The sequence below is a fragment of the Carassius gibelio genome, chromosome B23, assembly GCF_023724105.1.
Source record: "Carassius gibelio isolate Cgi1373 ecotype wild population from Czech Republic chromosome B23, carGib1.2-hapl.c, whole genome shotgun sequence".
Taxonomy (NCBI): domain Eukaryota; kingdom Metazoa; phylum Chordata; class Actinopteri; order Cypriniformes; family Cyprinidae; genus Carassius; species Carassius gibelio.
This window is the reverse complement of record NC_068418.1, coordinates 20,314,814-20,341,439: the sequence shown is the minus strand read 5'-3', so window position 1 is coordinate 20,341,439 and position 26,626 is coordinate 20,314,814. Positions and strand designations below refer to the sequence as shown.

Sequence of the window (26,626 nt, the reverse complement as noted above, 5' to 3'; positions counted from 1 at the left end):
CGTCCACTTCCGGCTTGACGCTGCTGTCCTGAGACTGCTGTGACGTAAGGGTTCTGCAACTGGGGGATTATTGGGGGCTCTGTAGGCCAGACTCACCATTGTGAGGTGATATTTATATTATTACTTAAATGTAAACCTTGATTAAAATCTGTATACAGGCTGAAACAGACACGCACTCCGTTTCAAGAGGTGGCGATATGCTTTCTGAGCTGGATAAAACAAAGCTTAATCTGGAGTGAGGAAGAGGATCACGGTCTTTAAGCCCATCAAGTCTTAACAGGCGTCCGTCCTCGAATTTGGTGGGCTCTTGAAGTCTGCTTAAATCACAATCAAGTGTAAGAAGCTGCATTTTTTAACTGTAAGTACTCCTCGAAAAAACATGGATTACATTTTTTGCATACCTACGTTTCAATTACTCAGTTTTGAACTAAAAATCAGTCGAAAAATGTAAACTTCTGAAATTGCAGTTTATACATAAATATAACATGTAGAACCACATCACATGTATGTATAAATATATATGCATTTTTTATGTAATTCCATTGATTATCTGGCAGTAAAGGTTATTCCAGATCTAATAGGATTAACGTTAGTTTGCCAAAAAATGTAAATCTACTCCTCCTCAGGCCATCCGATATGTTGGCAAGTTTGTTTCTTCATCTGAACAGATTTGGAGAATTTTTGTATTTTTGCTCATCAGTGGATCCCCTGCGGTGAACGGGTGCCGTCAGAATGAGACTCCAAACAGCTGATAAAAACATCGTAATTATTCACGTGTAATCCACACAACTCCAGTCCATCATTTAACATCTTGTGAAGTGAAAAGCTGCATGTAATAACTTAATAATTAAAACATTTTAAACTTTAAACCATTGTTTCTGACTAAAATACAAGTCATCTATCCGTAATATTGCATTCTCAGGTGAAAGTAATGCTTGCAATGCTAAATTTCTCCAAATCTTTTCCAATAAAGAAGCAAAGTCATCTTGGGTGGCATGTGGTGGGTGAGGACATTTTCAGCAAATATAGATTTTTAGGTCAACTACAGTATTCCTTGAATCAGAAATATATTGCCAGAAAATGTACAAGCTTTCTTTTCAGTTTGTTCATATAATAATAAAGTTAATACTGTAAAAATGTTGCTGCCTCAGAAAATATAATCAGTTTTGTTTTAATATAAATGTAGTGTGTGTATAAGGATGGCACAGGCCTGTTGTACAACCAGGATGTGGGCTTTGCATCAGCAAAGTGTGAAGCTGACGGGGAAACTTTGGGGCCAGTGTTGACACAGGAAGTGGTGTATGTATGTGTATAATATATAGCCTGCCTTTATCAGACAACACAGCAGCTACTGACTTCTTCAGGAACAATGCAGCTCATCAGAGGCAAGTATTCAGTAAACAGTTTTTTGCATTTCTGAACTTCCAACTGAAACTTTGACATTTAAATGTCGTTATTAAACTGGTATTTTTTCAGCAGATAGTTTTTCTGACAGTTTACATATCTTTTACTAAGTGTCTTGGAACTGAATCATTTTTCCTTTAGTATATTCTAAATTCACAACCATTCAGAGGTTCGGAGTCAATAAATATGAGTTTACAGACTTGTTATTAAAGATGGAGTCATCAAAATCCTGTAAAAAAATGCATTCCTATTGAAATATTAAGCAGCACAACTGTTTTCAGCATTGATAACAATATGAAATTGTAATGATATTTCACAAAATTGCAGATTTACTGTATTTAATGCAGCCTTGGTAAGCATAAAAGAGATGTCTTTTAAAAAAATTAATGAAATCTAATATAGATATTGCTGATGTTCCTTATTCATCTGTGCTTTGGATCTATAGCAAAACATAACATTCTTGTGACCCATACCACAAAATAATTTCTAAAATAAAATAGCTCTACATGTAAGACAAGCATTTGATATGTTGCATTTTTGCCATAACTTGTTGCTGTACAATTTGCAGTCGGGTATTATCTATAACAACATCTACACACACATCAGGATGTGGCTTTTAATTTAGGTTTCCGCCGCTGGAACAACCACAGACCTACTAACTTGCAAAAAAAAAAGAAAAAGAAAAACAAATGTCACAAAACGACTTAAACATTTTTCATAGAATTCTTGATTCTGTCAGTGTATCAAGATATTGATGAGTATTTTTCTATTGTGTTTCAGCTTTTGCATTCCTTTGCCTGGTGATTTCAGTCGGTAAGTCCACTCGCAACCTGTTTAAATCGTCGTTCAACAGTCTCTCAAGGAGAACATTGCATGTGTGATGCTGGTGTGTGGTACAAGCACACGGCTGCTAGATTAGAGAGCACTTGAGAAAGGAAACATTTGAGAGGCTGAACAAGCTGAAACTAAAATAGCAAGCTTAGGCTGCTGCTGAGGGCATTCAGAGTAACAATAATAACACAGCACTTAAGTTTTCTCTCACTCATTCGTCACAGGTGCGCAGAGGAGTTACAGACTGACCTGTTATCTGGATGTTTTAACACACCGCACACATGAGGGGCCGTGCTCTCACATCATCCTCCCCTTGACCCCCACTGATGACGACCTTTACCTCCAAAGCTTGTCAGAAGTTGACAGTGTTACTATTAGAATGATGAAAGAGAGGTCTGATTTTTGATCTTTTCTTGACTCATTCTCTGACTTAATCTGTTATTAGTGCTTTTGTCAATATTTTAAATACAATTTTAGCATTTCGTTTTGTCATGGTTTTTGTAAATTTTTTTTTTTTTTATGATGAATTTTAATTAAATTTTTGTTATTTTAGTACTTTTAGTACTTCAGCTTAAGCTAAACAAAAAATGAGGAATGCTTTCATATTTAATGTTGGTTTTTTCATATTTTTATTACAGTTAAATGGCTATTTTATTTAAATTAATACAATTATTTTTAATGATTTTAATCTGAGATTTAGTTAAGGATAATGACCCTGGAGTGAACTGCTAAAATTCAGACATTTGTTAAAAAAAAAAATATTTTTTTAATTAATATTATAGTTAATAGTATTACTTTACATATATATTTTTTAAAATATAATTTGTAAAAATTTGTTCATAAAAATATGATACTCTCCCCAGAAATCCAACTTTGAAGATTTTGCTTGGCTTGGAAATCAAATCATCAAGGTACAAAAAAAATATATATATAATAGTTAATTTATTTATTTATTTTACCACTTTTAATTTATCATTAATATTTTTTTTTTACATGTACTGATTACTGATGGGAATTTCTGAAAACTCCAAATATATAAAAATATATACCATGACAATATATTGAATTAACTAAATTTGCTGTTGTTTAGGTTGGAGCTGATGTCTGCTAATGAGGCCGGTGTTGAGACTTTTGTTCAAACGGTATTGACATACTTAAAGCACCAGAGTTTAGACGGTGTAGACGTGACTTGGCTGGATGGCCCTTCTGGTGAATCTAGCAGAACCATAGAGCTATTCACAAATTTTCTGAAGGTAAGGGCTCTTATTTTTGGCGCACATTTACATGTGTTTTGCTTTAATAAAAACAAAGTGTATGTTTATTACAAGCTTCCATTTTGTCTGTAGAGTCTTAAAGGCGCGTTTGAAGGAGAAACCCAGCCTCTACTTCTGTCAGTATCTGTACTAGAGCTTGCTGACCACAGTGCAGTAACTTATAATGAGCCAACACTTTCACAGTGAGTCTCGTTTCTATGCACTATTCATATTGCACTTGCTGTGCTCGGTTCTTTTATGTACTTAAGTGTTTCTTTCCTTTCAAAAGGTACGTGGACTTCATATCCATTCTGCCTGCTCACCTCGAAAAGGATGGACCATACATTGTAAATTACTCAAATTTCTTACAATTTGTTGAGACAGGCTTTTATTTGCTGGCTTTAAAATTCAGTGCCTCAAGGATGACATATTTCTGGATGTTCATGTCCACCCTGGTTCACTCGACAAAGATCCAATAGAATTGGATTACTGCAGAAAATAAGCTCTGTGACCAACAAAAGTTTCTGATTCTTACATGCGTTGTTCATTATTACAATCTTTAAAAATGAAAATAAATGTTAAGAGTTTTGCAGTGCAAATACAATCACCAGAAGTAAAAGGCTAAATGTGGACTATAAACGAACTACCCCATGGTAACATGACTTCATCATCACTACCATTAAGTTTAAGACAATTCTTTCAGTATTATTATTATCTTAATTCCTGACAACAGGCTGTGAAAGTGTACTAGTAAGTTAAGTTTTACTGTTTGGTGTAATGTTTAATGTCCCGACAGCCTCTGTAGTCCCATTTAGCTAACTTGTTAGCTAGTTGCTAACTTGTTAGCTGCTACCTTTTTAAAGACAAGTAAAAGCTGTAAAGAAAACAGAAGTGATACTGTGTTTTTTATGTAGTATAAAATAATATCTTGAGTTTGTGTTCACCACAGACCTAATTTTAGGCATCTAACCAAAAACTCATTCAAAAAACCTACTGACTTCAGGATAATGGAAACTGAAATGCTAAAATGCTAAATAACTAATTTCCGGCCTACCAAATGCAGCACACATAATGTGATTAGCTCTAGTAAGATGTATTTAAGCATCCACATCTTTTGATGTTCCAGGAATAACATAACCTATAGGCCTTACACCATTAAAACTGCTTCCAAAGAGGATAAATGATGGGTCTGTAAAACTTTTGTAGCATCTATAATTCTTGAGAGCTTCATATGAATGTTATTCCAGGACCAGTAAGAATATAGATCTGTCATATTTGGGTAAATCATATTTATCTGTTAGCATGTTAGCATTCAAACTCTGGGTTTACCTCATATTTCTTTTCCTTTACAGAACAAAACAGTCCAGCACTGGCAGGACCAGAAAGTCGACCTGCAAAAGCTCAATCTAGCCATGCCTGCTTTTCTACGACGGTCACATAGAAGGCATCACCACAGGGATCGCCTCAAGCATGATGACATGAATAAAGAGACAGGAAGGATGGATCACATCCACGTTTTGGGCTTATACCTGGGCAATCAGGTAGGCTATAACCGCAGATAGTATTAGCTTAGCATTAATTATTAGGGAAAGCTCAGGTGAAATTTAATAATCTAAAACACTTATCCTTTCAGGTGTGCCAGGCCATTAAAAGTGGACAAGAGCGGTTCATTACTTTAACAAGTCTCTCAAATGAGCAAAGTTTTATAGCAGAGGTAAGTGAAGTGTAGTTTCAAAGCAGTAACAAATTGTAGAAATAAAATACTAGATGCTGTGACATTTTTAATGTCCAGGTGCTCCAGAAAGGCTTTGGTGGCATAGGAGTTGTCTTGATAGATCTGGACGTCTTCTATAACTCCATGTGTGCAAACATTACTCGGGAAGAACGAGCAATGGTTGAATCAAAGGCGATTATGCATTCGCGTCATGAACACCGACGTCATGAGCATGGTGGTCGTCATCACAGGAGGAACCATCACCAGCATCATCACTCTCATCTTCCTTACGGCAGCCATGGTCACCATCACCATGGACGCCATCAACACGGACATCATCATCAACATAGTCATAGTCACCATGGTCACCATCACCAGGGACATCATCAACATAGCCATCGTCACCATGGTCACCATCATCACCATCAGCATCGTCCAATAATTCCTCAAAGCAACATAACACTGGAGGAACGGCAGGGCATGGAGTGAACTTAATACATAAATTGCATATGATGAATATTAATGAGACCTGCTCTATATATATATTTTTTTTTTTCTCACAAAATTCTCATTAACCTTTATATACAGTTTATCTATATATCCATCTATTATTAAAAAAGTTGGTAAATAATTAGTTTACCATTTATTACTTTTTTACATTATAGGGATGACAATGACATTGCAATGTGGTAATGCAAATTATTTTTTTGTAATACTGCAAAAATATTTTGTTCTGCTTTAATAGTACTGAGAATTAGATTGTTTTGCATTAGACTAATTTTGTTTTGCACTATGCAAAAAAAAAATTGTATTACGTTTTCATGCTTTTACGAACTAACGTTTTTAATAATTGCTTATTATTGCAAAAAAGCTTATTGTATATCAGAGCAGATCAATGCAGCATTATGAAATAAACATGTAGCATAAAAGTCTCAGTGATTTCACATTCTTCTCTTGAACCGTAATGCAAAGCTGTGAGTGATCAATTTAAAGCTGCGGTAGGTAACTTTTGACACTCTAGCGGTTAATAAACAGAACTGCTTGTGTCTTGCGGAAGAACATCGTAGCCGGAACTACTTCTCTCTGTTTATGTCTATGAAGAATCACAACGGTACTGGGTTACTCCGCCGCGGTACCCCCAAAGCAATCTAAAATAGTCCGAATATAAACACTTATAATAGGTGCACCCTAGTGATTCAGGACAAGCTAAAACACGGTTTGGAAAATGGATTCATGGTGTACTTGCTTATTATATACATTTTTCTACATTTTGAACACAAACAATTCCGATTGGTTGTTTTTTACCGGGAGCCGATTACTTTCTGCAAATGGCAATAGGACCACTGGGAGGAGCCAGAGGAGCTTGATTTTTTTCACAGATTATTTGTCTCATATTCTACTGTCAGGACATAACGACAGGTTTACCAAATATGTAAAAAATATATTTTTACAAAAGTTACCTACTGCAGCTTTAAGTGCTTGTGCATGTGGATGTTCCTCAGCATCTGTGTTCATTAAGCTCTAAGCTAATTGTATGACCAAAATTATGATTTCCCCAAAAATGGGCCTGGATGAAGCACTCCACAGACTGAGCCTCTGGAGGGCGACTGGCTTCTGTGGTCAGGGCGGCAGGTGTAGGCATGGCTGGCCCAATGGCGGTGCGATCTGCTTAGCTTTTTATGCATGAGGAGATTCATGAGGCTATTACTTGGATGTCCTGGGGTATAGCATACAAAAACACCCACACACCTGATTCTTCAGCTGCCTGTGGCTCAGAAGAGCAGTGGCACAGTGGGTGTGCAAAAGCATCCTGCTGTTTTAGACTTTAATTGGGAGTATTTGGAGATGCAGGTAAATTAAAGGCTTATCTCTCCTTGTGAGAGAACATGTTCCTTAATGTCACCTCAGCATCACAAGCTGATGAGCATCATTTAGCATCTTTAGAGAAGGATGTATTTATGTTAATGTGCATTGCACTTTTTTTTAGTGTAATATAGATTTACTTTAAGTAGGTTTTAGTGGTAAATGTACACAATTTGAGTTTAAATTAGAATTTTTGGATTCAAATTCAGTTAGGTTTTCTCCCATAAAAACTGATCTTAAGTATTTAGCAGCATCTACTCATAAACTTATCTTTTCATCTTTATTTTATTATTTTGTTTTAATGAAGATGGTGTCTATCTCACACAGTATTTACCACTAATCAGACAAAATCGATAGAATGAAGCATTAAATCATTTTAAAATAATTGAAATTTCCCATATTCATTTTGTTGCACAAATCAGAATACTAATATTTGAACATTTGAATTTCTCTGTACTTCGTTCAAACTGGCAGCAAACAAACATATAAATATAAAATGGAAAATTGTTCATTTAAAATAATTTAATACTACATATTCAGCTTTTTTACACACTTATTATGCCTTACAACAAGAGATTTTAAATTTCAAATATAAATATATTTAAATATGCAAAACAATATACAGTATTGCCAAGCTATGTAATACTAATTCATGAACTGTTCGTTTATACATTATGCCTGAGTTTCTTGATTAAAATTTAAGTAAAAAATAACGTTATTTGAAGAATAACCCTGCAATGCAAAATGTCTTTAAAATGTATAGTTTAATGCCAATTATTTCCCTTCATTACACTCATGTGCATGACATTTGACTCTAAAAGTGTTTAAAAAAACGTACAAAATTATTAAATATCCGTGCGTGAGCAAGTGATCCATATCCCACTTTGGGCAGCTATTAAATTAAAGTTCCTGCTAGGACACTGTGAAATTGAATCGGGCTTCTGAACCATTTGTCCGTTTTCTGTCGAGTAAATTAGAAAAGAGTAAATTGGAAACACAAGATAATTGTCATTTGGAGAGCGTATATGGTTGGTGACATTTAGATAAAGATACAGGCCCAATTTAATTGTGTCTTTGAGTGTCTGACGTGTATTAATCTGTAAAACTGGTTCTCAAGGCTGGAAACAAACTAACAGCACTGAGATATGTCCCTCTCTGTCCTTTCATTAAAATGGAAATTCCAATTTGCAGCATCCCAGCAAGCAGCTGACCATTACAGCAATAAACCACTTCAATTTAACAAGACTTAGATGACACACAGACATATCCAACAACCTATGGACAGTGATCAACTAGTGTGATTAATCTTACAGATCTTCTGCTGACACAGTCTATTGTTTGCCTTAATGAACAAGTTTAGAGAATATGGTGCTATAAATCTCTGGCCAGCCGCTGGCCATTACAAACCGACTCTGGACATTGCTGGTCACTGTTGGCTAACATTATAATTTATGTTGTTCATTGTCTCACTCGGCTGGTCTGATTGTAAATAAATGTTCCATGAATGGTATTGGTAATTAATTTAGGCGTAAAATTGCAAAGCCTCTGCATTTGGTTAGAGGATGCTTAATTACTTTAAGTCCACTTGAGCAACTGGGTTATGCATCATGTAGTACACTATTAATTCTGTTGTCTCTTTGCTCCAATATGAAATTCTATGAGAAAAAGGATTTATCTGTATCGCTAATAGGCACAATGAAGGAACTACTGCCAATGCATCCACAACATGCTGCTGTGAGCATGTAAGAATATTGCTTGCTGTCAATATAACATACATGAAATGACCCCTTATAGCTTACATGAATCACCTTGTAGCAGATCTATACAGGTGGAGCTGGGGAAGGTGGAGGGTTTCCGAAGCAAACTGCACTGCTACAGCAAGCTCTACTCGAATGTTGAGCAGTGACCTCATTGGCTGCCAATACAGGAGAGAACCAATCAGCTGTGCCATGTGATGATATCATTACATTAGATTGAGTTAGACCTATCAGACTGCACCATCAGAGTTTCATGCCAGAACTCTGTACAGTATCTCCAGTCTAGTTGAATGGTGAAAATTGTATGTTTTATATACACTACTGTTTTTGAACTGTAATATTGAATTATAATTAGAAAGATAAATAAAAATGGGAATGTGACATATAACAGACTTTACCGAAATAAGCATTCCCCAAACTTTTGAACAGTATAGCTTATACTTCAGATTAGTAATAATATTTAACACAAATAATAACCTTAATAATAATAATAAAAATATTATTTTATTTTATTTTATTTATTTTGCTCAAATCATTTAAAAGTGTTTTTCAGGCTATTTCAGCTCTAATATTATCTAAATAATGTATTCAGTGTTAAAATTATATATTGATAGTGATATTTGATTTAGAATGCACTACTACCTAAAGGCTAAAATTATTCCAAAATATATAATTTTTTTTCTATAGGCCAAAATTTATAAAAAAAATTCTATATTATAGGAAGATTATTCCTATAATATTCCTATTATATATTTATATATAATATAAAATAAAATATTTTAATGTAAAAAAAAAACATTTTTATTTAATTATTTTATTTTTATTTATTAAAAAAAAAATATATTTTCAGTCCCTCTAATATATTTATTTATTGGCCAAATTATAGAACAATAGTGCTGATTTTTAGACTTTGATTGCACTGCCAATGAGGCTAAAATTAGGCCAAAATTGTATAATTTCAAAGTTTACTAATGGCCATATGTGAAAGTTACAGCGCACTTTGCTATTTTGCACCATTCATAACTGCAGAGTTGTAATCCACTTACTCATAATGAATTCTTGAAGTGCCATCTGCCTGATTATGCACAGTGTCTCTGCCTTGACCTTTGTGTAATTGTTCAACAACAGGACTTTCAGCTTTTAAAAAACCAAGGTAAGAGAAATCCCTCAGAAAATAACCCTTCGTCAGAGAAAAAAGAGCTGGCTAAGAGCCTATGTGTAGTTTTTCTCAGTTGAGCTGAAATGATTGGCAGCATTGTTCATGAAATTCAGATGTCAGGGCTATCTTTTTCTAAGTAAAGCAGACAGTGGACCAGGCTTTGTTCAGGAGCTGGACAGAAATTTAAACGGACTGTGTAAAGCTGTAAAGAGGCTCCCGAGGGATCTCATTATGAACTATATGAAGAGGTCAGTGCATACTCCGTTTCCTCCATGCATGTTAATATCGTAAAATGCTTGTATGTACATGTAGGTGCAGAGTGGTTGATTATGTAGTTGGGTGATTTCCATTAATACACTGACTCCAAAAATAGGCCCCATGCTCATGACTGAATTTACTGGGGTAATCAGTGTTGTTGACTGTGTGTTTGTGCGAATAATAATGGAGTAGCTGTTTGATGCTAACCACTGTGATTCTGCTTTGGCATACGTGCCTGTGTTCCCTAATCTTACACTTGCACACAAGCAGATTCTTCTTTTACTGTCAATCACAGCTTCATCTGATAGTATTGGTCTTGCTTTATTTAGTGCCTACAGCTGGATAGACTGCATTGAGCAATGCATGTGACCAGAGTGAGACAATGCAACTATTTGCTTAAGAAATTACTTCAATTGCATGTGTGGCAATGATGGTATATTCTTAGTAATGAACCTCATGTGGAAATCAAAACAAGTTCATTTTCTCCAACCTTTAGACCTGGTAATGAGGTAGGTGTTTGTGTGTGGATAGTGTTAAATGTGAATCAGCATAGTATAAAGTAATATTATTCTAAATCCAACATATCCATTCATAGGTTTATAAAAATGCAGTTCATTCCAAAAATTACTGTAATGCATTTTCTGTGTTTAAACATGTTTTCAGTTTTTGATCTTGAAAGGTGTTATATTAAGCTGTGCTTGAAATGAATGGTGTTATAAATAGTTTGAGCTTTTTATACTACCATTATTATTTATTCAACAACAGTGAAGCCATTTAATAAAATATTATTAATATATGAAACACTTTTGAAAAATGAAAAAAGAAAAAATATATATTTAAAAAGATTAAATTATATTTAATATATTTAAATGCTGTCAAACCACTAATCATGTTAAATCACATCCAAAATGTTTATTTATTGTGTATATATAAACACACAGACTTACAGTATATATTTTTTGAAAATATTTCCATGTATATATATATATATTTATTTATATTATTTATTTATATATTACACACACACACACACACACACACACACACACACATATATACCTATATATATATATATATATATATATATATATATATATATATATATATATATATATATATATATATATATATATATATATATGTGTATGTGTGTGTCTGTATAGAGTCAGAAGAATTAGCAGAAAATGGTAACCATATACTGTACATAAACATATGAATTTATTTATTATGCAAAAATGTATAAAGTAAAACAAATGCAAATATTAGATATCTAAAACTTGCCATCATGTTTATAACTTTTGGGACCCATATCGATATTAAAAAAAAATCCATTTGACCAACACCTTTTTATATATATAACCTTTTTTTTGAATTTAGATAGTGTCTGGAGTCTGGACCACTGGAGGGCACTGTGGTTCTGTCAAGTCAACCCTCACAGTGAAGAGCACAGCGTCAGTGAAGAGTCTCGTTTGTGTACTGAAGGAAGCCTCCACAAAACTTCGGAAACATAAGGATGAAAAAGTTTGCTCTTAAATCACAGATGTAATCTCAACAGCATAAGTGTGTTCGAGAGGCTTACAGACGGAGTCTGTCTGTGTTACATGCGCGTGGGTCCCAAGAGATGTCAAAGATGCAAATGAGGTAAAATCTTTGACAATGACAACATTCCCTGGAGACTCCATCGCTTTTTGCTTTTTAGGCACGGGAGCAGGAATGATATGTATTGATGGGAGTGGCACATTAAAGCACTGGTATTTAATAAAGCAAAGTCTTTTTTACCCAGTTATCTTTGTATCTTTGTATGTATTCATTTTCACAAGAGTTGGACACTGGGAGGAAGATGCTTTATTTGAATATTTGTACAATCCTCCTTGAGGCCTAACGTTACTCCCTTGAGATAGCGTTTTAGTATAGGTAAGGTTAGGCCTAGTATCTGTCATGAGTCTTTCCTCAACAAATCTTTGTTTTTGAATTAATAGTTAAAGACAACACATTGTTCTTCTTATTAATAATTGTCAAAAATTTTGTCTCTCCCTTTTAAAGTTTGTGACTGACTTCCTGCCTTCTAAGACAGCAGGAGTCAATAGTATTTTAGGCTAGACTATAAATAAGTATTTTATTGATTTTACATACTGAACAAATATGCCTCCTTCAGTTGAGTTGCTATTTTGATTCAGAGTCTCAGTAAACAAAATGGATAATGTACAGGATTGGTTCATCCATGGATTGACCAAGAACTGGTCGTTACGGATGTTGTTCGTTAGATTCCTCATATGAATTATGAATTGGTTGATTGAATGATACAAGTCATTTATAATGCACAAAAGGCCACTTCCATTTCTCCGGAGCCAAACACATGACATGCAGGAAAAAAAGTAAATCGTGCTCTACTTCCTGTCCACATTCTCATAAAACAGTCTGGATACCTCACTCTTAAAATTATGCACAAATTCTTATTTGTTGCACAAATTATATCAATTGCACAATTTATTTAAAATTGTGGAATAAATTTGTAAATTGTGTGCAGGATTTACTTTTTACCCATGCATGTCATTTCACTTTTTGCCACCTTCTGTTGTGAAGAAAGAAAAAGAGCAATAGAACTAATTAATAAATTAATTAATCTGTTTTTTTTTTTTTTTTTTTTTGGTGAACTGGTTTCAAATCTACAATTATGAATAGCAACATTACCCTAACCAACATTCTACAATTAATGAATTGCATTATATTTATTAGTCATTTCAAATTTTTCAGTTGACAAAACACATTATTTTAAATGTGAAATCTGATTTGTTTATACATTGGAATTGCATACAAGCACACTTTCATGCTGCTTTAGCACGTCAGACAATGCTAAAATGTCTACATAATCTTATTTGAAGTACAGACTTTTGGAGGAGACGTTGCATCAATGCATGGATGAGTCTGTTATGATATGTCTGTCTCCATCTGTTTTCATGCGTGTCGTGTCTTACAGAGACAGAATTCATTTGTGACATTTATATGTGTGTGAGGGACAACCAAAAATAGCAAGTGTCAGAGAGAATGGCAATGTGCCCATGTTGTTATGTCTTTCTTTCTGACAGAGCCCATCTGCACAAAAGGCATTGTCTTCATTCTGCTGTAAAGATGGGTCCTGGCTGCTTGCTGTGTCATGGCATTTCAACACCATCAGAAAATCATTGCAGTTCAGAGAGGAACAGGTAAATAGACACGTCAGATGCTAGACATACATTATGTCACACAGGTTATATATCTACAACATTTTTTGTTCACACAAACTGCATTCTTGCATTGTGAACAATTGGACAGTACATTTATAAGAGTTTTAACTCCCATACATCATATCTAGAGATGCTTATCACACTAGATTCATCTGATTGGTCTGTTGTTATACAACCAATATTGATCTGCAGTTTTCCTTTTCTTAAATGCTGCAAATACAGCAAGATTCAGGGCTAACCTTGCACTAATGATATGATAATGATGATGATGGGCCTTTCAAAATGGCTTATGCTTCATACTAGTGGCCTTTAAATGGGTGTTTAAATAAGAACTACAAATTTAGGTTCCTGGAAATATATAAGGCATGAGATCTTAAAGAGGTAGTGCATGTTTAGACTTGGCACATTTACAATGCAAAGAACCAGCCCCCAACCAAACACAAAACTTCCCAAACTTAAAGGTTTTTTTTTTGTTACTGGCATACAAAGGAAGATATAATGAGAATTAATTTGTTTGTACAATGAAAGTCAATGGGGTACGCATTTTTACTTTTTATTTTAATAAAAAATAAAATTATACAGGTTTAGAGCAACACAAGGGTGATTTTTATATATATATATAAAATATATTTGGATTAACTATCCCTTTAAGTTTGAATGTAGTTTTGGCACAATGGGAACAAATTAATTATAATTGTATATTTTATGAAAGTATACATATGCAGAAGTAAAGATTCACAGCTATTGAATGGCTTTAGAAGACTTGGAATACTGGAGGAGTTGGATTTAGACTGTTTTGTTTGACTTTATGCCAATTTTTTTGTCCTTGAAACCACCTTTCGACTGACATTTGTATATGATTGTATGATACTCGTTTCGCCCCCTCTAGTGGCAGTCACAGCAACCAACTGTTACATCCTCTTATTCACCTTGTTTTCAAATTAATTAATTTATGTATATATCCACACACACACACACACACACACACACACACCAATATGCTTAACAGAAAAAGCGTAGTAGGTTTTCTTTATAATGTCAAATTGTAACTGTTAATTATAACTATAATGTTATTTATTACTATGCATTTTTAAAAATGTACTGTTTAAAGATTAATGTATTAATGTCACTTTTACCGCGGTTACCAAAAAATGTTTTTTTTTTTTTTTTTTTTTTTCGTGTGTGAAAGAGTTCCCCATGCAGCGGGTTCAGTTTGGTAATGCAAAAGTTAAAGGACATCCAGTCTATCATTTGTTGGTTGTCTGAGAAAGGCAGTCGTTTGTCAAGTAAAATAGTTTTAAATACACTATTCCTTTCTAAAATAAGCTTGAAACAAATAATCAAATGCTTGCAGGTCTTAAACTTAGAACACTGTTTGTTCTGATTAGTGATGATTACATGGCGATTCTGAATCTATGAATCCGCCAGGTCTTGAATGACGGAACTCCTAAAGTTTTGAACATACAACACCCCCCTCCCCTGCGCTATAATTTGTTTAGATGTTGATTTATGAACTAATTGCCTATAATTGCTGCTTAGCACCACTATTAATCCATGATGTGTGGTTCCTGCAGCACATTAGTCTGGATTTGTATTTTGTATAATGAAGTAATTAGTTCAATTATAGAAGAAATAAAAGGAAAGAAAAAGGGTGAGGAGGGGGCACACATTTTTTTAGAAGAAGAGAAGCACTTCAATGATAAGAGAGACGATGCCAGTGTGTGCGAGACATGTTTTGCTTGCGCGTGAGCTCATTTCCTGCTGCATTGCTCATCTTGCTGAATTAGTTCCTTCTGTACTCCGTTCCAAACCTTTCAGCGCTCTCTCCTGTGTGTTTTCATGGCCATCCTCGCCCAGTCTATCCCGTCTCTCTGAGGCTGACGTACAGACTGCATTGTCTGCAGGCATTGTCATTGTTATTAGCCTTGTGGATTGCTTCAGGGGGTATGTGCGAGCTCAGGGGAGAAGGAGCCAGGCTGGATAATTAGTTTTTCCTCAATGCCAGACGAGCGCGCCGCCACTGTCACTGACTGGAAACAGGAAGTGCAAAGATTGTCAAGGCAACAGCAGCCAGGCTGCATTCCAGCGCAGCCTCCCCTACACTCCCATCAAAACACTGACAGGACAATGGCAGCGGTCTCGATTGAGGTAACAGATTGCTGTCATTATGTTCTGTCAGGTGCTTTATTGCGGAAACGTCTTTATGAGAAGCAGTGGGAACTGAAGGTGTCGACGCGTGCGACTGTCTAACTGTAGTTTTAATAGCACACTGGATGAGATAACAGACACTTTGATCAGCCATCAAAGGCACATTTAATATTGCGTTTTATAATGATGAACATGGCTTCATTAGTCTCCCGAACATCCGTTACTCGGTCTGCGTGTGTCCTCTGTGTGGCGTGTCTCTGATGATGTCACAACACTGAGAAGGGGACAGCGACGGGGTTGATACTTGGCCTTGGATTTGGTTCTGTTGCCATGGGATACATATATGCTAATAAGCAAGACGGCGACGGTTATGAGTACTGCGCCAGCAAATCCAAGCAGGAGGCCGTAAAGTAGAGGCCATGCTCTGTCTAGCAGATGGGGCTGATAAGGTGGTACTGGTTGCCTTTTCACCACCAAGTCAACGTCTTTCCAGGTGAACCCTTTGGCTGTCAAGCAATCGGAAACAATTGTTGGCTTGATTCATTTATTTTGGATAAGTTACAGTTGCTAGCAGACAACTTATATTTTATATGACTCTGACAGTTTAAGTAATTGAAGTTGTGTTTGCAAAGATAGTACACCCACACAGACACTCACACACACACACACACACACACACACACACACACACACACACGCACACACACACACACACACACACACACACACACACACACAGTAACAATAAAGACTTTCAGTTTCAATTACAAATAAATGTCGTTCTTTTCAACTTTCTATTCATCAAAGAATCCTGAAAAGATCTAAAATGTTTTCACAAAAGATATGAAGCATAAACTGCTTTCATCATTGATGATTAGAAAGGTTTCTTGAGCACCAAATCAGTATATTAGAATGATTTCTGAAGGATCATGTGACACTGAAGAATCGAGCAATGGTGCTGAAACTTCAGCTTTGCATCACAGGAATAAATTCCATTTAAAAATTATATTAAAATAGAGAACATATGTTTTAAAGTCAAACAATATTTCACAGTATTACTGTTTTTATTGTATTTTTGGTCAAATAAATGCAGCCTTGGGGAGCATTCAAATGCATTTTAAAATCTCACCAACCCCTGTTGCAATGTAAATGTATTTGCACAATAGCATATTTTATGCTTTAGATACTGTATAGAGACCCAGGAATATCACTCAAAGTATTTAAAACACATTACCCTTTCCGAGGCATCTCACCCTGTTTTGCAGAGTAATGCAGCACCTCCTCATGGTCTTCGTGATCTTCTGATGCATGCTTCTCCAGGTGAGTGGCCATTTGCTTAACAAGTTCATGGTAGCCGTCCACATATCTCTGCATAGCCAGAGTTTTGTCCTGGTTGATGTTCTTACCCACCTCTGTTAGATAAATAGCACATGCACTGCATTACTTGTAGTCCAGTTCTCTAGTTGTCTTTACTCACATGGTTTGAACATTAATTCACTTCGTTACTTGATTACAATTATGCTGGAGGCAATTAAAGCAGCTGTTTATTTGTGACATTCATTTCATAGTTGTACAAGACACAAGCAATTCTTGCAGCACATTAAGAAATCAAACACACAGTAATGGCCTCCATGAACGCCTGGAAATGAGATTAACTAAGTGTGCCGAGCCCAATAAATGCGCCGAGTATAATGAAGCCAGAACAACTGAAGAAGACACACATGCCGGAACATAAGTATGCAATTTATCCAAGGTGCTTTTGCTGAGTGGCTACTCCTCATCAGAGCCTATTTACAGGCCGGCAATTAAAGCCCTTGTAATTGCCGCATTGTGCGTTTGACGTATGCATCAGGTTTTGTGTTTGCAGGGGAATCGTTTTTTATTTTCTGCAACGCACCGCTTTGACTGAAGAATGTTCTTGGGCTGTCGAGCCTGTCATTTTCCCCCTCTTCTTCCCTGTTTATCTTTTTCTCCCTTTAACGGAGATGATGAAAGGAACAGATGGCGTGTAGTGAATCTGATGTCAGCTCCAGCGAGCCTGCTGTCATATCGTTTGCACCTTCTCATATCCGATGCCATTCGGCTGTGGAGTCGCCTGAACGCCGGACCAGAATCACTGCCAGAGGAGTGACAGGGTGCAAAGCGCATCCCATCCGAAATGTATAAAAATAACATTATGTGGTGCTGAATTTCATCTTTTTGTGTGTAAGATGGATTGCCTTGAATTAGCATGATGCTTATTGCATCAGTGGTGTGCAAAAAAAACAAAAAGAAAGGTGATGAAAAACTTTGCGTCTTTGCAGAACTTCAGTTTTTCTTGCTTGCTGACAATCTTCATTGTTGGTTAAAGAATGGCATGTTAGCTGTGAGGTTTAGGTGATCTTAAAGGTGAAATATGTAGTTTTACTATATTAAAACACTTTGTTCTATCCCAATTTAGTTTGTAGATGGATCATTCTCAACAAATATTGACTTACCAATTTATGCGTGTTTTGAGTTCAGTTTCTTGAAAATGTGACATTTTTACAAACCTTTTGTTTTTAGTTTTTTTTTGTTTATCTTAATCTGTAAAGTATTTTTTTCTCTTCTCCAAAATTATTTGACACAATGAACAAGAATAAATTTATATAAATTATGTTTATGTTTATATATAAGTGTGTGTGTATATCTATATATCTATATCTATATATCTATATATCTATATCTATATATCTATATATCTATATCTATATATATATCTATATATATATATCTATATATATATATATATATATATATATATATATATATATATATATATATATATATATATATACACACACATTGCATATAAATATAATTATAATTATAATATTATATGCATTATAATATAATGCATATAAGTATATATATATATATATATATTTTATCTTCAGTTTAAAATTAAAACTTTTAAATACCTTTGCATATTTGAAACAATTTAATCTTGAAATATTTATGAATTGTGAAAAGTTGATTGTAGATGACTTTAGAACAACAACAAAAATTTTATATTTCACAAAAAATAAAAATAAAATAAAAACACTAATAAAACACTAAAACTACATTCAATAATTTACATTATTTACAAGTGATTTAAGCTTAAAGTTATTGGAATCTTCTTCAGTATGAAGAATGGATGTTAGTTTTAAGATTTGCTAAAGATTACAGGGTTTGTTAAATTATGAGTACTGTATTTATATTAACCTTAGTGAGTGTTAGATGCTGTCAAAGGTAATATGAATTATATAGAAAATATAAAAATACTTGAACATGCATGATTAAATAATCAGCATCTGAACAATTAAAACATACATTTAAAATAAGACTGCTAAATGTAAGAATCTCCAATATTTTCTGGTTATGATAATCAGTTGTGCATCTCTACGCAATATTCTACACATAGCAGGATGGTTTGAGTGATGTGGTGCATTGCATGCGTGTCAGTGTTGTTGTGTGCGGCTGACCTATGGCAATGTCAGTCCTGCCGATCTGTTGCAGTGCACGAGTCAGCCTGTCGTAGTATATCTGCTTGCCATGAATCTGCAGCCAGTCCTTAAGCGATGAGCGACAGGGGGCCTCCTGCTCTAACAATCACACACATGTGCACAATATCAAACGTGCTGCAGACAGACACAGGGAAAGCAGCCAGCAATAGAAGCAGCAGCTCTTCAATTGTTCAGGCAATTAAACAATTCAGTCATGTCCCACTGCCTAGATAGATTTAATTTCTGATGAAAAGGGATTATATCAACAATTGGTTTGCTTGAGATGTCTCTTGAGTGGACCTCTCATTGACAGACTGATGTGTGCAGTGGAGATAAACAAATACATTTGGCTGTTCACGACCTCTTCATTTACTGCAGGATGTGTTACTTCACTTGTCATTAGCATAAAACAAATAAGTATCAATTTTTTTAGAGCTGATTTAAACTATTTAAAGCAGCGGCTCTCGTGTCTATCATACTTACCTGTGTTTCTGCGTCTTCTTGAATTCAGTAACTGGTTCCTTTCTGCAGATAGTCGGTCTAAGTGAAGGAAGATGCTCTCCTCAGGTTGAGATAGGGCAGAGATGAGCTCCTCACACTCATGAGCGGTCAGCAGCTCCACCAGGCGCTCCAGCTGGTGAGGTCCAATGTCCTCTGCCACTGTGGCAGGAGTGGAAAAATCAGACACATTTCAATATATTGCCCCCCCCCCCCCTCCTAAAGTTAGTCTTTCTGCACCAGAAAGTTGTAATTTCGTTTAACATGGCGATTCTTGAATATGTAAAACAGCTCTGTTTTGATTGACTGATGAGTTACCACACCTCTAGGTTTTTGATATGGTAATGTGTGCAGTCATATTCTGATGTACACTTGGTTGTGAATATGAATGTTTTTTTTTTAATGTTAGATGTATATTTCGAAACTGATGTCAAGTTTTTTTTTTTTGTTTACGGTTTTGAAAAGGCTTCTTATATATATGGGATATATGGGAGCCTGCTTCTGCCACTGAATAAAAATAGTTCTATCATGATAACTTTCTGAAGATTTTAGCATGGTAATGGAGATGACAGTGTTAATGTATTTGGTGTTGATCTGCAATGCTGCTGAATTGTTGCTGTTGTTGTAGATTATTGCTGCTGCTTCAAAACAAGTAAAGGAACTTGCTACTGCTAGTACATACACAATATAGTACTGTGAGTATTTAAGACGTACTGCTGCTGCACAAATAACATATATAATAACCTGTAGCAGATCTAAACAGGTGGAGCTGGGGAAGGTGGAGGGTTTCAGAGGAACTGAAAATGCTCTGGTGGATGCTAATAAGCCATTTAAATGTAAAGCAGCAAGCTCATTGGCTGCATATGAAAGATGAACTAATCAGCTTGTGCCATTTAGTTTAACGCTATGAATATCAGCCTGTGCCATCTAGAGTTTCATGACACAACTTACCATTTTATAGTTTATATCATACAGTTCTGAGAAAAAAAGTCAAAACCGTGAAATGAACTCTCTGTTGTGCAGAAAAAAAAAGTCAAAATTGTTAGATTAAAAAGTCACAATTACTATTTAAAAAAGTTTTTTCAGTGGTGGAAACGAGCCTCCATACTAATGCTTAATGATGCTGCCTTTATTTGATCATAAATATTATTGCAATTTAAAAAACTTAGTCTATTTTAATACAGTAAAATGATAAAGTGAAAAGTAAAAATGATAGCAGGAATTGCTTCAGTCTTCAGTGTCACATGATCCTTCAGAATTCATTCTATTATGCTGGTTTGGTGCTCGAGAAACATATTTTTTTTATCAATATAAATTTTAAAAACAGCTTTGCTGTTTAATATGTTTGTGGAAACCATTAAATTATTTTTAACCATTTATTTGAAATAGAAATCATTTGCAACATTAAGTCACTTAAAATCAATTTCATGTATCCTTGCTGAATAAAAGTAATTTATTTTTATTTAAAAAAAAATAAGTGGTGTTAGTGCTAGAGATGGGTAAGAGAACCAGCATACTGAAAAGGCATGGACGTTTCTGTAGTTACTTTTTTATCTTATAAGTAAAAAAAAAGAGTGATTAAATTTTGAGATTTTTAGCAGTTTAATTATTAGCATTAATGAACAGTCGGAGGAGGCTCACAAATGCTGGACACATTCCTTTCAGACGGCTCGACAGAGTGCTACTGAATGAAATAAAGCACATTTTTAAGACATTTTATGTTTTTTTTTTTTTTTTGAAGAAAAGTTACTTGTGGCAATTTACTCCATTTTCTTACTTGTTATAAATGATTTATTCAATAGATCAATTAATATAGAAATTATTGAGATGCAGTACAATTAAAAAAAATGTCCGGTTACAATGATGTCATGTAACCATCCCACCCCTCTCTCCAACACATATATGACATACAGGAGATATATATATATATATATATATATATATGCATACAATTGTGTAGCCCATAGATACAGTTGCTAATGAGGCATCTATCTCTATATATCTATGCCTGAACCATTCTAAGTTTAAGCTACCTGTGTCACGCTTGACGGTCTTTATGGCAGCTGTTATGACTGCAGCTGATACCATCCTTTGAGGAATGTATAGAACAGCTGTGAATATCATGGGAGAGGCAGGCACATGATATCGCAGAGAAGAGGAGTAATCAGTTAATGGGGATGTGAGAAAGAAAAGTGAGAAAGTGAAGTGACATTCAGCCAAGTATGGTGACCCATACTCAGAATTTGTGCTCTGCATTTAACCCATCCGAAATGCACACACACAGAGCAGTGAACACACACACACACACACACTGTGGGCAGCCATTTATGCTGCGGCGCCCGGGGAGCAGTTGGGGGTTCGATGCCTTGCTCAAGGGCACCTAAGTCGTGGTATTGAAGGTGGAGAGAGAGCTGTTCATGCACTCCCCCCACCCACAATTCCATCCGGCCCGAGACTAGAACCCACAACCCTTCGATTGGGAGTCCAACCCTCTAACCATTAAGCCACGACTTCCCCATAAGTGATAGGAGAGACACATTTCCCCCTCTATCACCGTCACCTTCAGAGAATAAACCATCCTCTCATGTCAATACCACACAGCAGGTGGATCAGTCAGTCAGAACTTTGTGTCTGGTTATTATTTGCATTTGCTGTAAGCCATCTTCACTCACCTGTATCATCAGCAAGATTTGGGCTGAGGAAGAGGAGGAAGAGGAGGAGGAGGAGGAGGAGGAGGAAGCTGAGCACCGATGCAAGCATTGTAACTGAAATCTTGGAGATGGCAGTTACTTCCCTTGGCCTGTCTTTATTTTCAAATCGTCCGGAATCATGAGTCATCAAGTGTGGAATTTGAAACTAAACAGTCTGTTCTGTTCTCTGGACAAATGGCTGTGTATGGCTGCTTTCTGCTGAAGGAACATCCAGTGCTGGAGGCTATGATAACCACGGTCTGAAATAGTCAAGGTCCTCTGCAAGGACGCCTTGCCATTTCTTCTCCTTTCTTCTCTTTGGGGATTTAAATGGATAAATACTATGAATTTGAATTTAGCACAAAGAAATATTATCAACCAAAATAATAATATTGGCTTGAGACGGAATACTGTTTTATACTTAAACAAATTTTTATTTTACAGAATGCTGTATACAGAATATAAGGAATAATTAAGAATAATATTTTACAGAATATATATATATATCTTGGTACACGTTCCTGTTAACTTCGAGCTGTTATATCAGATTTGAGTGAAATAGAGTTTTTTGTATTTTTAATAATGAGTGCATGCTTTATGCTTTAAAAAGCTGTTTGGATATTGAACTACTGAACTGTGGTGTCTGGCAAACCAAAACCAAAACCCGCAACACCGAACAAAGCCAAATCACAGAAAATGAAATGAAGTCATTGTGCATCAAACGCTGCCTTGATGCTTTTCCAACCTTTTAAAATGTGATACTAACATGGTTCACATCAAAGCATAATAAGAACACACAGTTCTTTGCTTTAAAATGGTAAGTGTGCATTACACTGCCATAATAGTGGGCCATAATAGTGGCTGGACATTATCCTCTACTGTTTGAGCTAAGGGAATGTAAAATAGTACAATTGTATTTCTACTATTTTTAACACTGTAAAAGAGATAGGTAGGTGTTATGTAAGGTATAATGTACAGTCAGCCTGTCATTATCACATAATAAACCTCTTCAGTGTGATATAACCCCTCTTTGCTTTGTGCCTGGGTTTAGTTTTATTGTGATAATGACCATCCTAATGTACATTATCTCTTACATAACTCTGCCTTTAAAAAACAAAACTGTGCTTGAAAATGACCGATGAGATGTATGTGAATACCATTGTTTTATATGGCGTTCAGTATTGCTTTGGCCGAACATGTATTTTCAGCACTGTTATCTAATTTTTGAGGCCTTAAATATAGGCCCTGAACAAGTTGAAACATAATTCAACAATCAAAAAGCAAGAGTGCGTAAGTTGAGCGTGGCCTTAAGGCGAAACTCTAACTTTGCATTCATTTTTCATTTTCGAGGAGCAACTCCACAAGGGGAATCAACTAAACTGCTCAAAAGAAAAAAAAGTTTCTTTGCATTGAATGTTGATGAACTTTAAAGCCGAGGGTGTCTCGCTCTGTCCTTGCCTTGCTTTGAACTCGCTTCACTTCTGCTTGACTTTGTGTGAAATCGTTTCCAAGATTAACATTGTCTCAACCTCACCGTATGCATGCGAAGAGCAGGTCACATATTTGGTGGACTAATTGAAATTCATAAACCGCAACATTCATGTTCTAAATGCCAAGGGAACGAGTTAGGGTTATGTTTTATTATAGTGGTTTATTGTCAGGATTAAGCAATTCACACAAACACATTTTGTAAAGTGAGTTTATTAGTGTGGGTTGAGAGGATAAAGCTGAACCAGTATACATTAATACATCTTGGCAGGCTTTGTGAATCTTGTATGTGTGGGTGTGTGTGTACTCTGCCCGCCTCGGCTCTCTCCACAACAGCAAATGAACAAACATGCCATGTTGTGTGGAGCTGGAGCGGTGCGCTAAAGGGCAGGGTGAGGTACGACGGTTTACATAGATGTTTAGATATGCTGAACTTAAATGCACAATAGGACAGTCAGGGCTTAACATTCAGAGTGTTTAGCATACAACTGTCACAGCCTGCACTGATCCATGCAAGCATGAAAGCACAAAGCAAATTACACTACAATGCAAAAGTAGCCATGTGTTGCTTTGAAAACTTGTAATTGTGTTTCACCTCACATCTGTGCTGTTTTTCTGTTAAGCCCATGAAGACAACCTTCGCAGCTTGTGGAAAAAGTGATCTTTCCATGTCTCCTACACTTCACACCACTGAAATCTGATTGGACAGCTACACAGACTCCGGTGGAATGAAGGATAGAATTCACAGAACGGATAAAACCGCTTTGCGGCTTCCGCAGCACGTCTGTACCTGTTTGAAGGATGACACAACATAAGCACACTGTCAATAAAGAAGTCAAGGGATAACAGACTTTTTAAAAACACTGTGCATTCAAATTTGGAACATTTACATTTCAAATTCCGTTTCTAACTGATACTATTTTGCAGTGACGGTTCAAAATGTTCCATTCCGAAGGCTGTTGTTGTGTTCAGAGAGTGTTAGAGAATGCACTCTGTGTCTTGGCCTCTCCCTTCAGCGAGCCCAAACCTGTCTCTCCCTCCGTGCCTGTAGGCCATACACGTAAGAGGCCTGTTTGCTTTGCCAACCAAAAAAACCCCCCTGCATTTTGGCTCCCAACACAATGTAACTCAACCCTAACACCCCCCCCCCCATGCTTGTGTGTTTGAGAATGGGGTTTTCCACACGTTTCAAAATTGATCTGAATTTATTTATGTACTTGCATGCACACAATCAAAATTGAAGTTGTAATATGTTTATATACTTTAAACAACTTTTTTAGATTGTCTTTTTAACATCATAAGCGCCAAGCTGAATGTAGAAAGACTTTGAAAGAAATCAACGCAGTATTTTCACATATAACACAAATGGCATTTTCAGTTCAAGACAGTGGCTGTTAAATGTTACCCACCTTGATTCTGACCACACACTCACCTTGCTCGTGCCGTTAGATCCCAGTTGGAGCTAAAGAAACAAAATGTCAGAAATTGTTTTCTGTTAAACCATGCTAAAATAAAAAGGCCTAAACTTTCAGTATGAAGGTCTTGAACATTTTTAGTTGGTCCTAATGTGCGTCCTGTCGTGATGAGCAGCAGTGTGATCCTCTTTCTCAGGTCTGTCTTTATTTGCCTACCTGCTTCAGGTAGCGCTTCTACACCAGCAGGCAGCAACCAATGGGAATTAGCCTTGTTTTGTAAACCGCACCCCTTGGTATCATAAATCTGAACCACACCTAGTGCCACAAACTCAGTTAAGTAAAATGTGAATTTTGCGTACTGCACGATGCTTGCTTATTTATCTCAAAATAATTTAAGTTCAATTTGTCTGCTCAATCGTAGTTGATCATTCTTATAGTATTATGGATTTCTTTTTTTATTGTTTTCTTTTGGCACCTTTCTGCATATATATTAATTTAATGTTAACTCTAAAATACATTAAAGTAATGTTTCAGTATACATCCATTCTTTCCCATGTTTTTAACACTACTATTTCCTGGGCACACATGACACACAGCCACAGAGTTTAGTCTTTATAGCTGTAACTTCCTTCACATTGTATCACAAGATCGTGTTTAAAACCGCATGTTTTTTTCACAATGCGCGATGAGCTCAAGTCTGAACAGGAGCAGGAATGCCCCACCCCTCCTGTTGATTTCTTTAGGCATTTGAAAGAAGACAATGGGCATGTGGGTAGGAAGCAGCGGGGGTTTGACTGATTACAGATCTGATGGGATTCCTGAGGACTAATTCTCACAATCACCTGGGAATATGATTTAATGTGGCACATTTTTGATTGTTTTATAGGATTTTGTTTCGCTTGCCATGTTTAATCTTCTAAATTTGCAAGCTGATACAGACACTGATGTGGTACAGTGAATTAGGGCAGCTTCTGGAAATGCTGTAGTCAATAAAAGGTGTATTAAGAAACATGCCTATAATAGGTAAACTTTGCAAATGCCTGGAAAAGAGGATGTGGCACTCAATAATTCGACCCAGTCCATACTATATAGTGTTGTGTGATGCCTTTGAAGTATTGCAGAAGGTCAGTTTCCTGTTTTCTCTAAAGTTAGATTCATGTTCAGCGCTAACCACTTTCACTTCATTTTTTTTTTTTTTTTTTTGTAGATCATGAATTTATATGAGGAGCTCGCAGAGCTGTCTGAGCATGCAGTGACCACCCATTCCTTCTCTCTGTCTGTTCTCGAACTCTAAGGAACTCTACACCAGAGGGGGAGGTTTGAAATCCTGTCAGATAAAATCTCTACTGCAGGTGTGTCACTATCTGCACTGTCTCTGTGAGTGTCTCCAAGCACTCATGAGCATAATTACTTATTAC

The 26,626-nt window shown here is 35.8% G+C and overlaps 2 protein-coding genes across 2 annotated transcripts; one reads left to right on the top strand and one right to left on the bottom strand.

Annotated features, from left to right (window-relative positions):
* Positions 1 to 74: 74 nt before the first annotated feature.
* Positions 75 to 6,137, top strand: LOC128011735 (chitotriosidase-1). The gene is made up of 11 exons (XM_052594437.1): positions 75 to 358; positions 1,337 to 1,385; positions 2,185 to 2,217; positions 2,460 to 2,628; positions 3,099 to 3,146; positions 3,326 to 3,488; positions 3,582 to 3,691; positions 3,778 to 3,835; positions 4,841 to 5,029; positions 5,122 to 5,202; positions 5,281 to 6,137. The coding sequence occupies exons 2-11, from the start codon at positions 1,370 to 1,372 to the stop codon at positions 5,689 to 5,691; spliced, it is 1,278 nt and encodes a 425-aa protein (XP_052450397.1). The 5' UTR covers positions 75 to 358; positions 1,337 to 1,369; the 3' UTR covers positions 5,692 to 6,137.
* An 8,364-nt stretch (positions 6,138 to 14,501) lies between these two features.
* On the bottom strand, positions 14,502 to 21,703 carry LOC128011677 (transmembrane and death domain protein 1-like). The gene is made up of 5 exons (XM_052594353.1): positions 21,649 to 21,703; positions 19,601 to 19,777; positions 19,097 to 19,216; positions 16,865 to 17,023; positions 14,502 to 16,117 (listed from the first exon to the last, which is right to left on the bottom strand). The coding sequence occupies exons 1-5, from the start codon at positions 21,701 to 21,703 to the stop codon at positions 15,813 to 15,815; spliced, it is 816 nt and encodes a 271-aa protein (XP_052450313.1). The 3' UTR covers positions 14,502 to 15,812.
* Between the last annotated feature and the right edge of the window lie 4,923 nt (positions 21,704 to 26,626).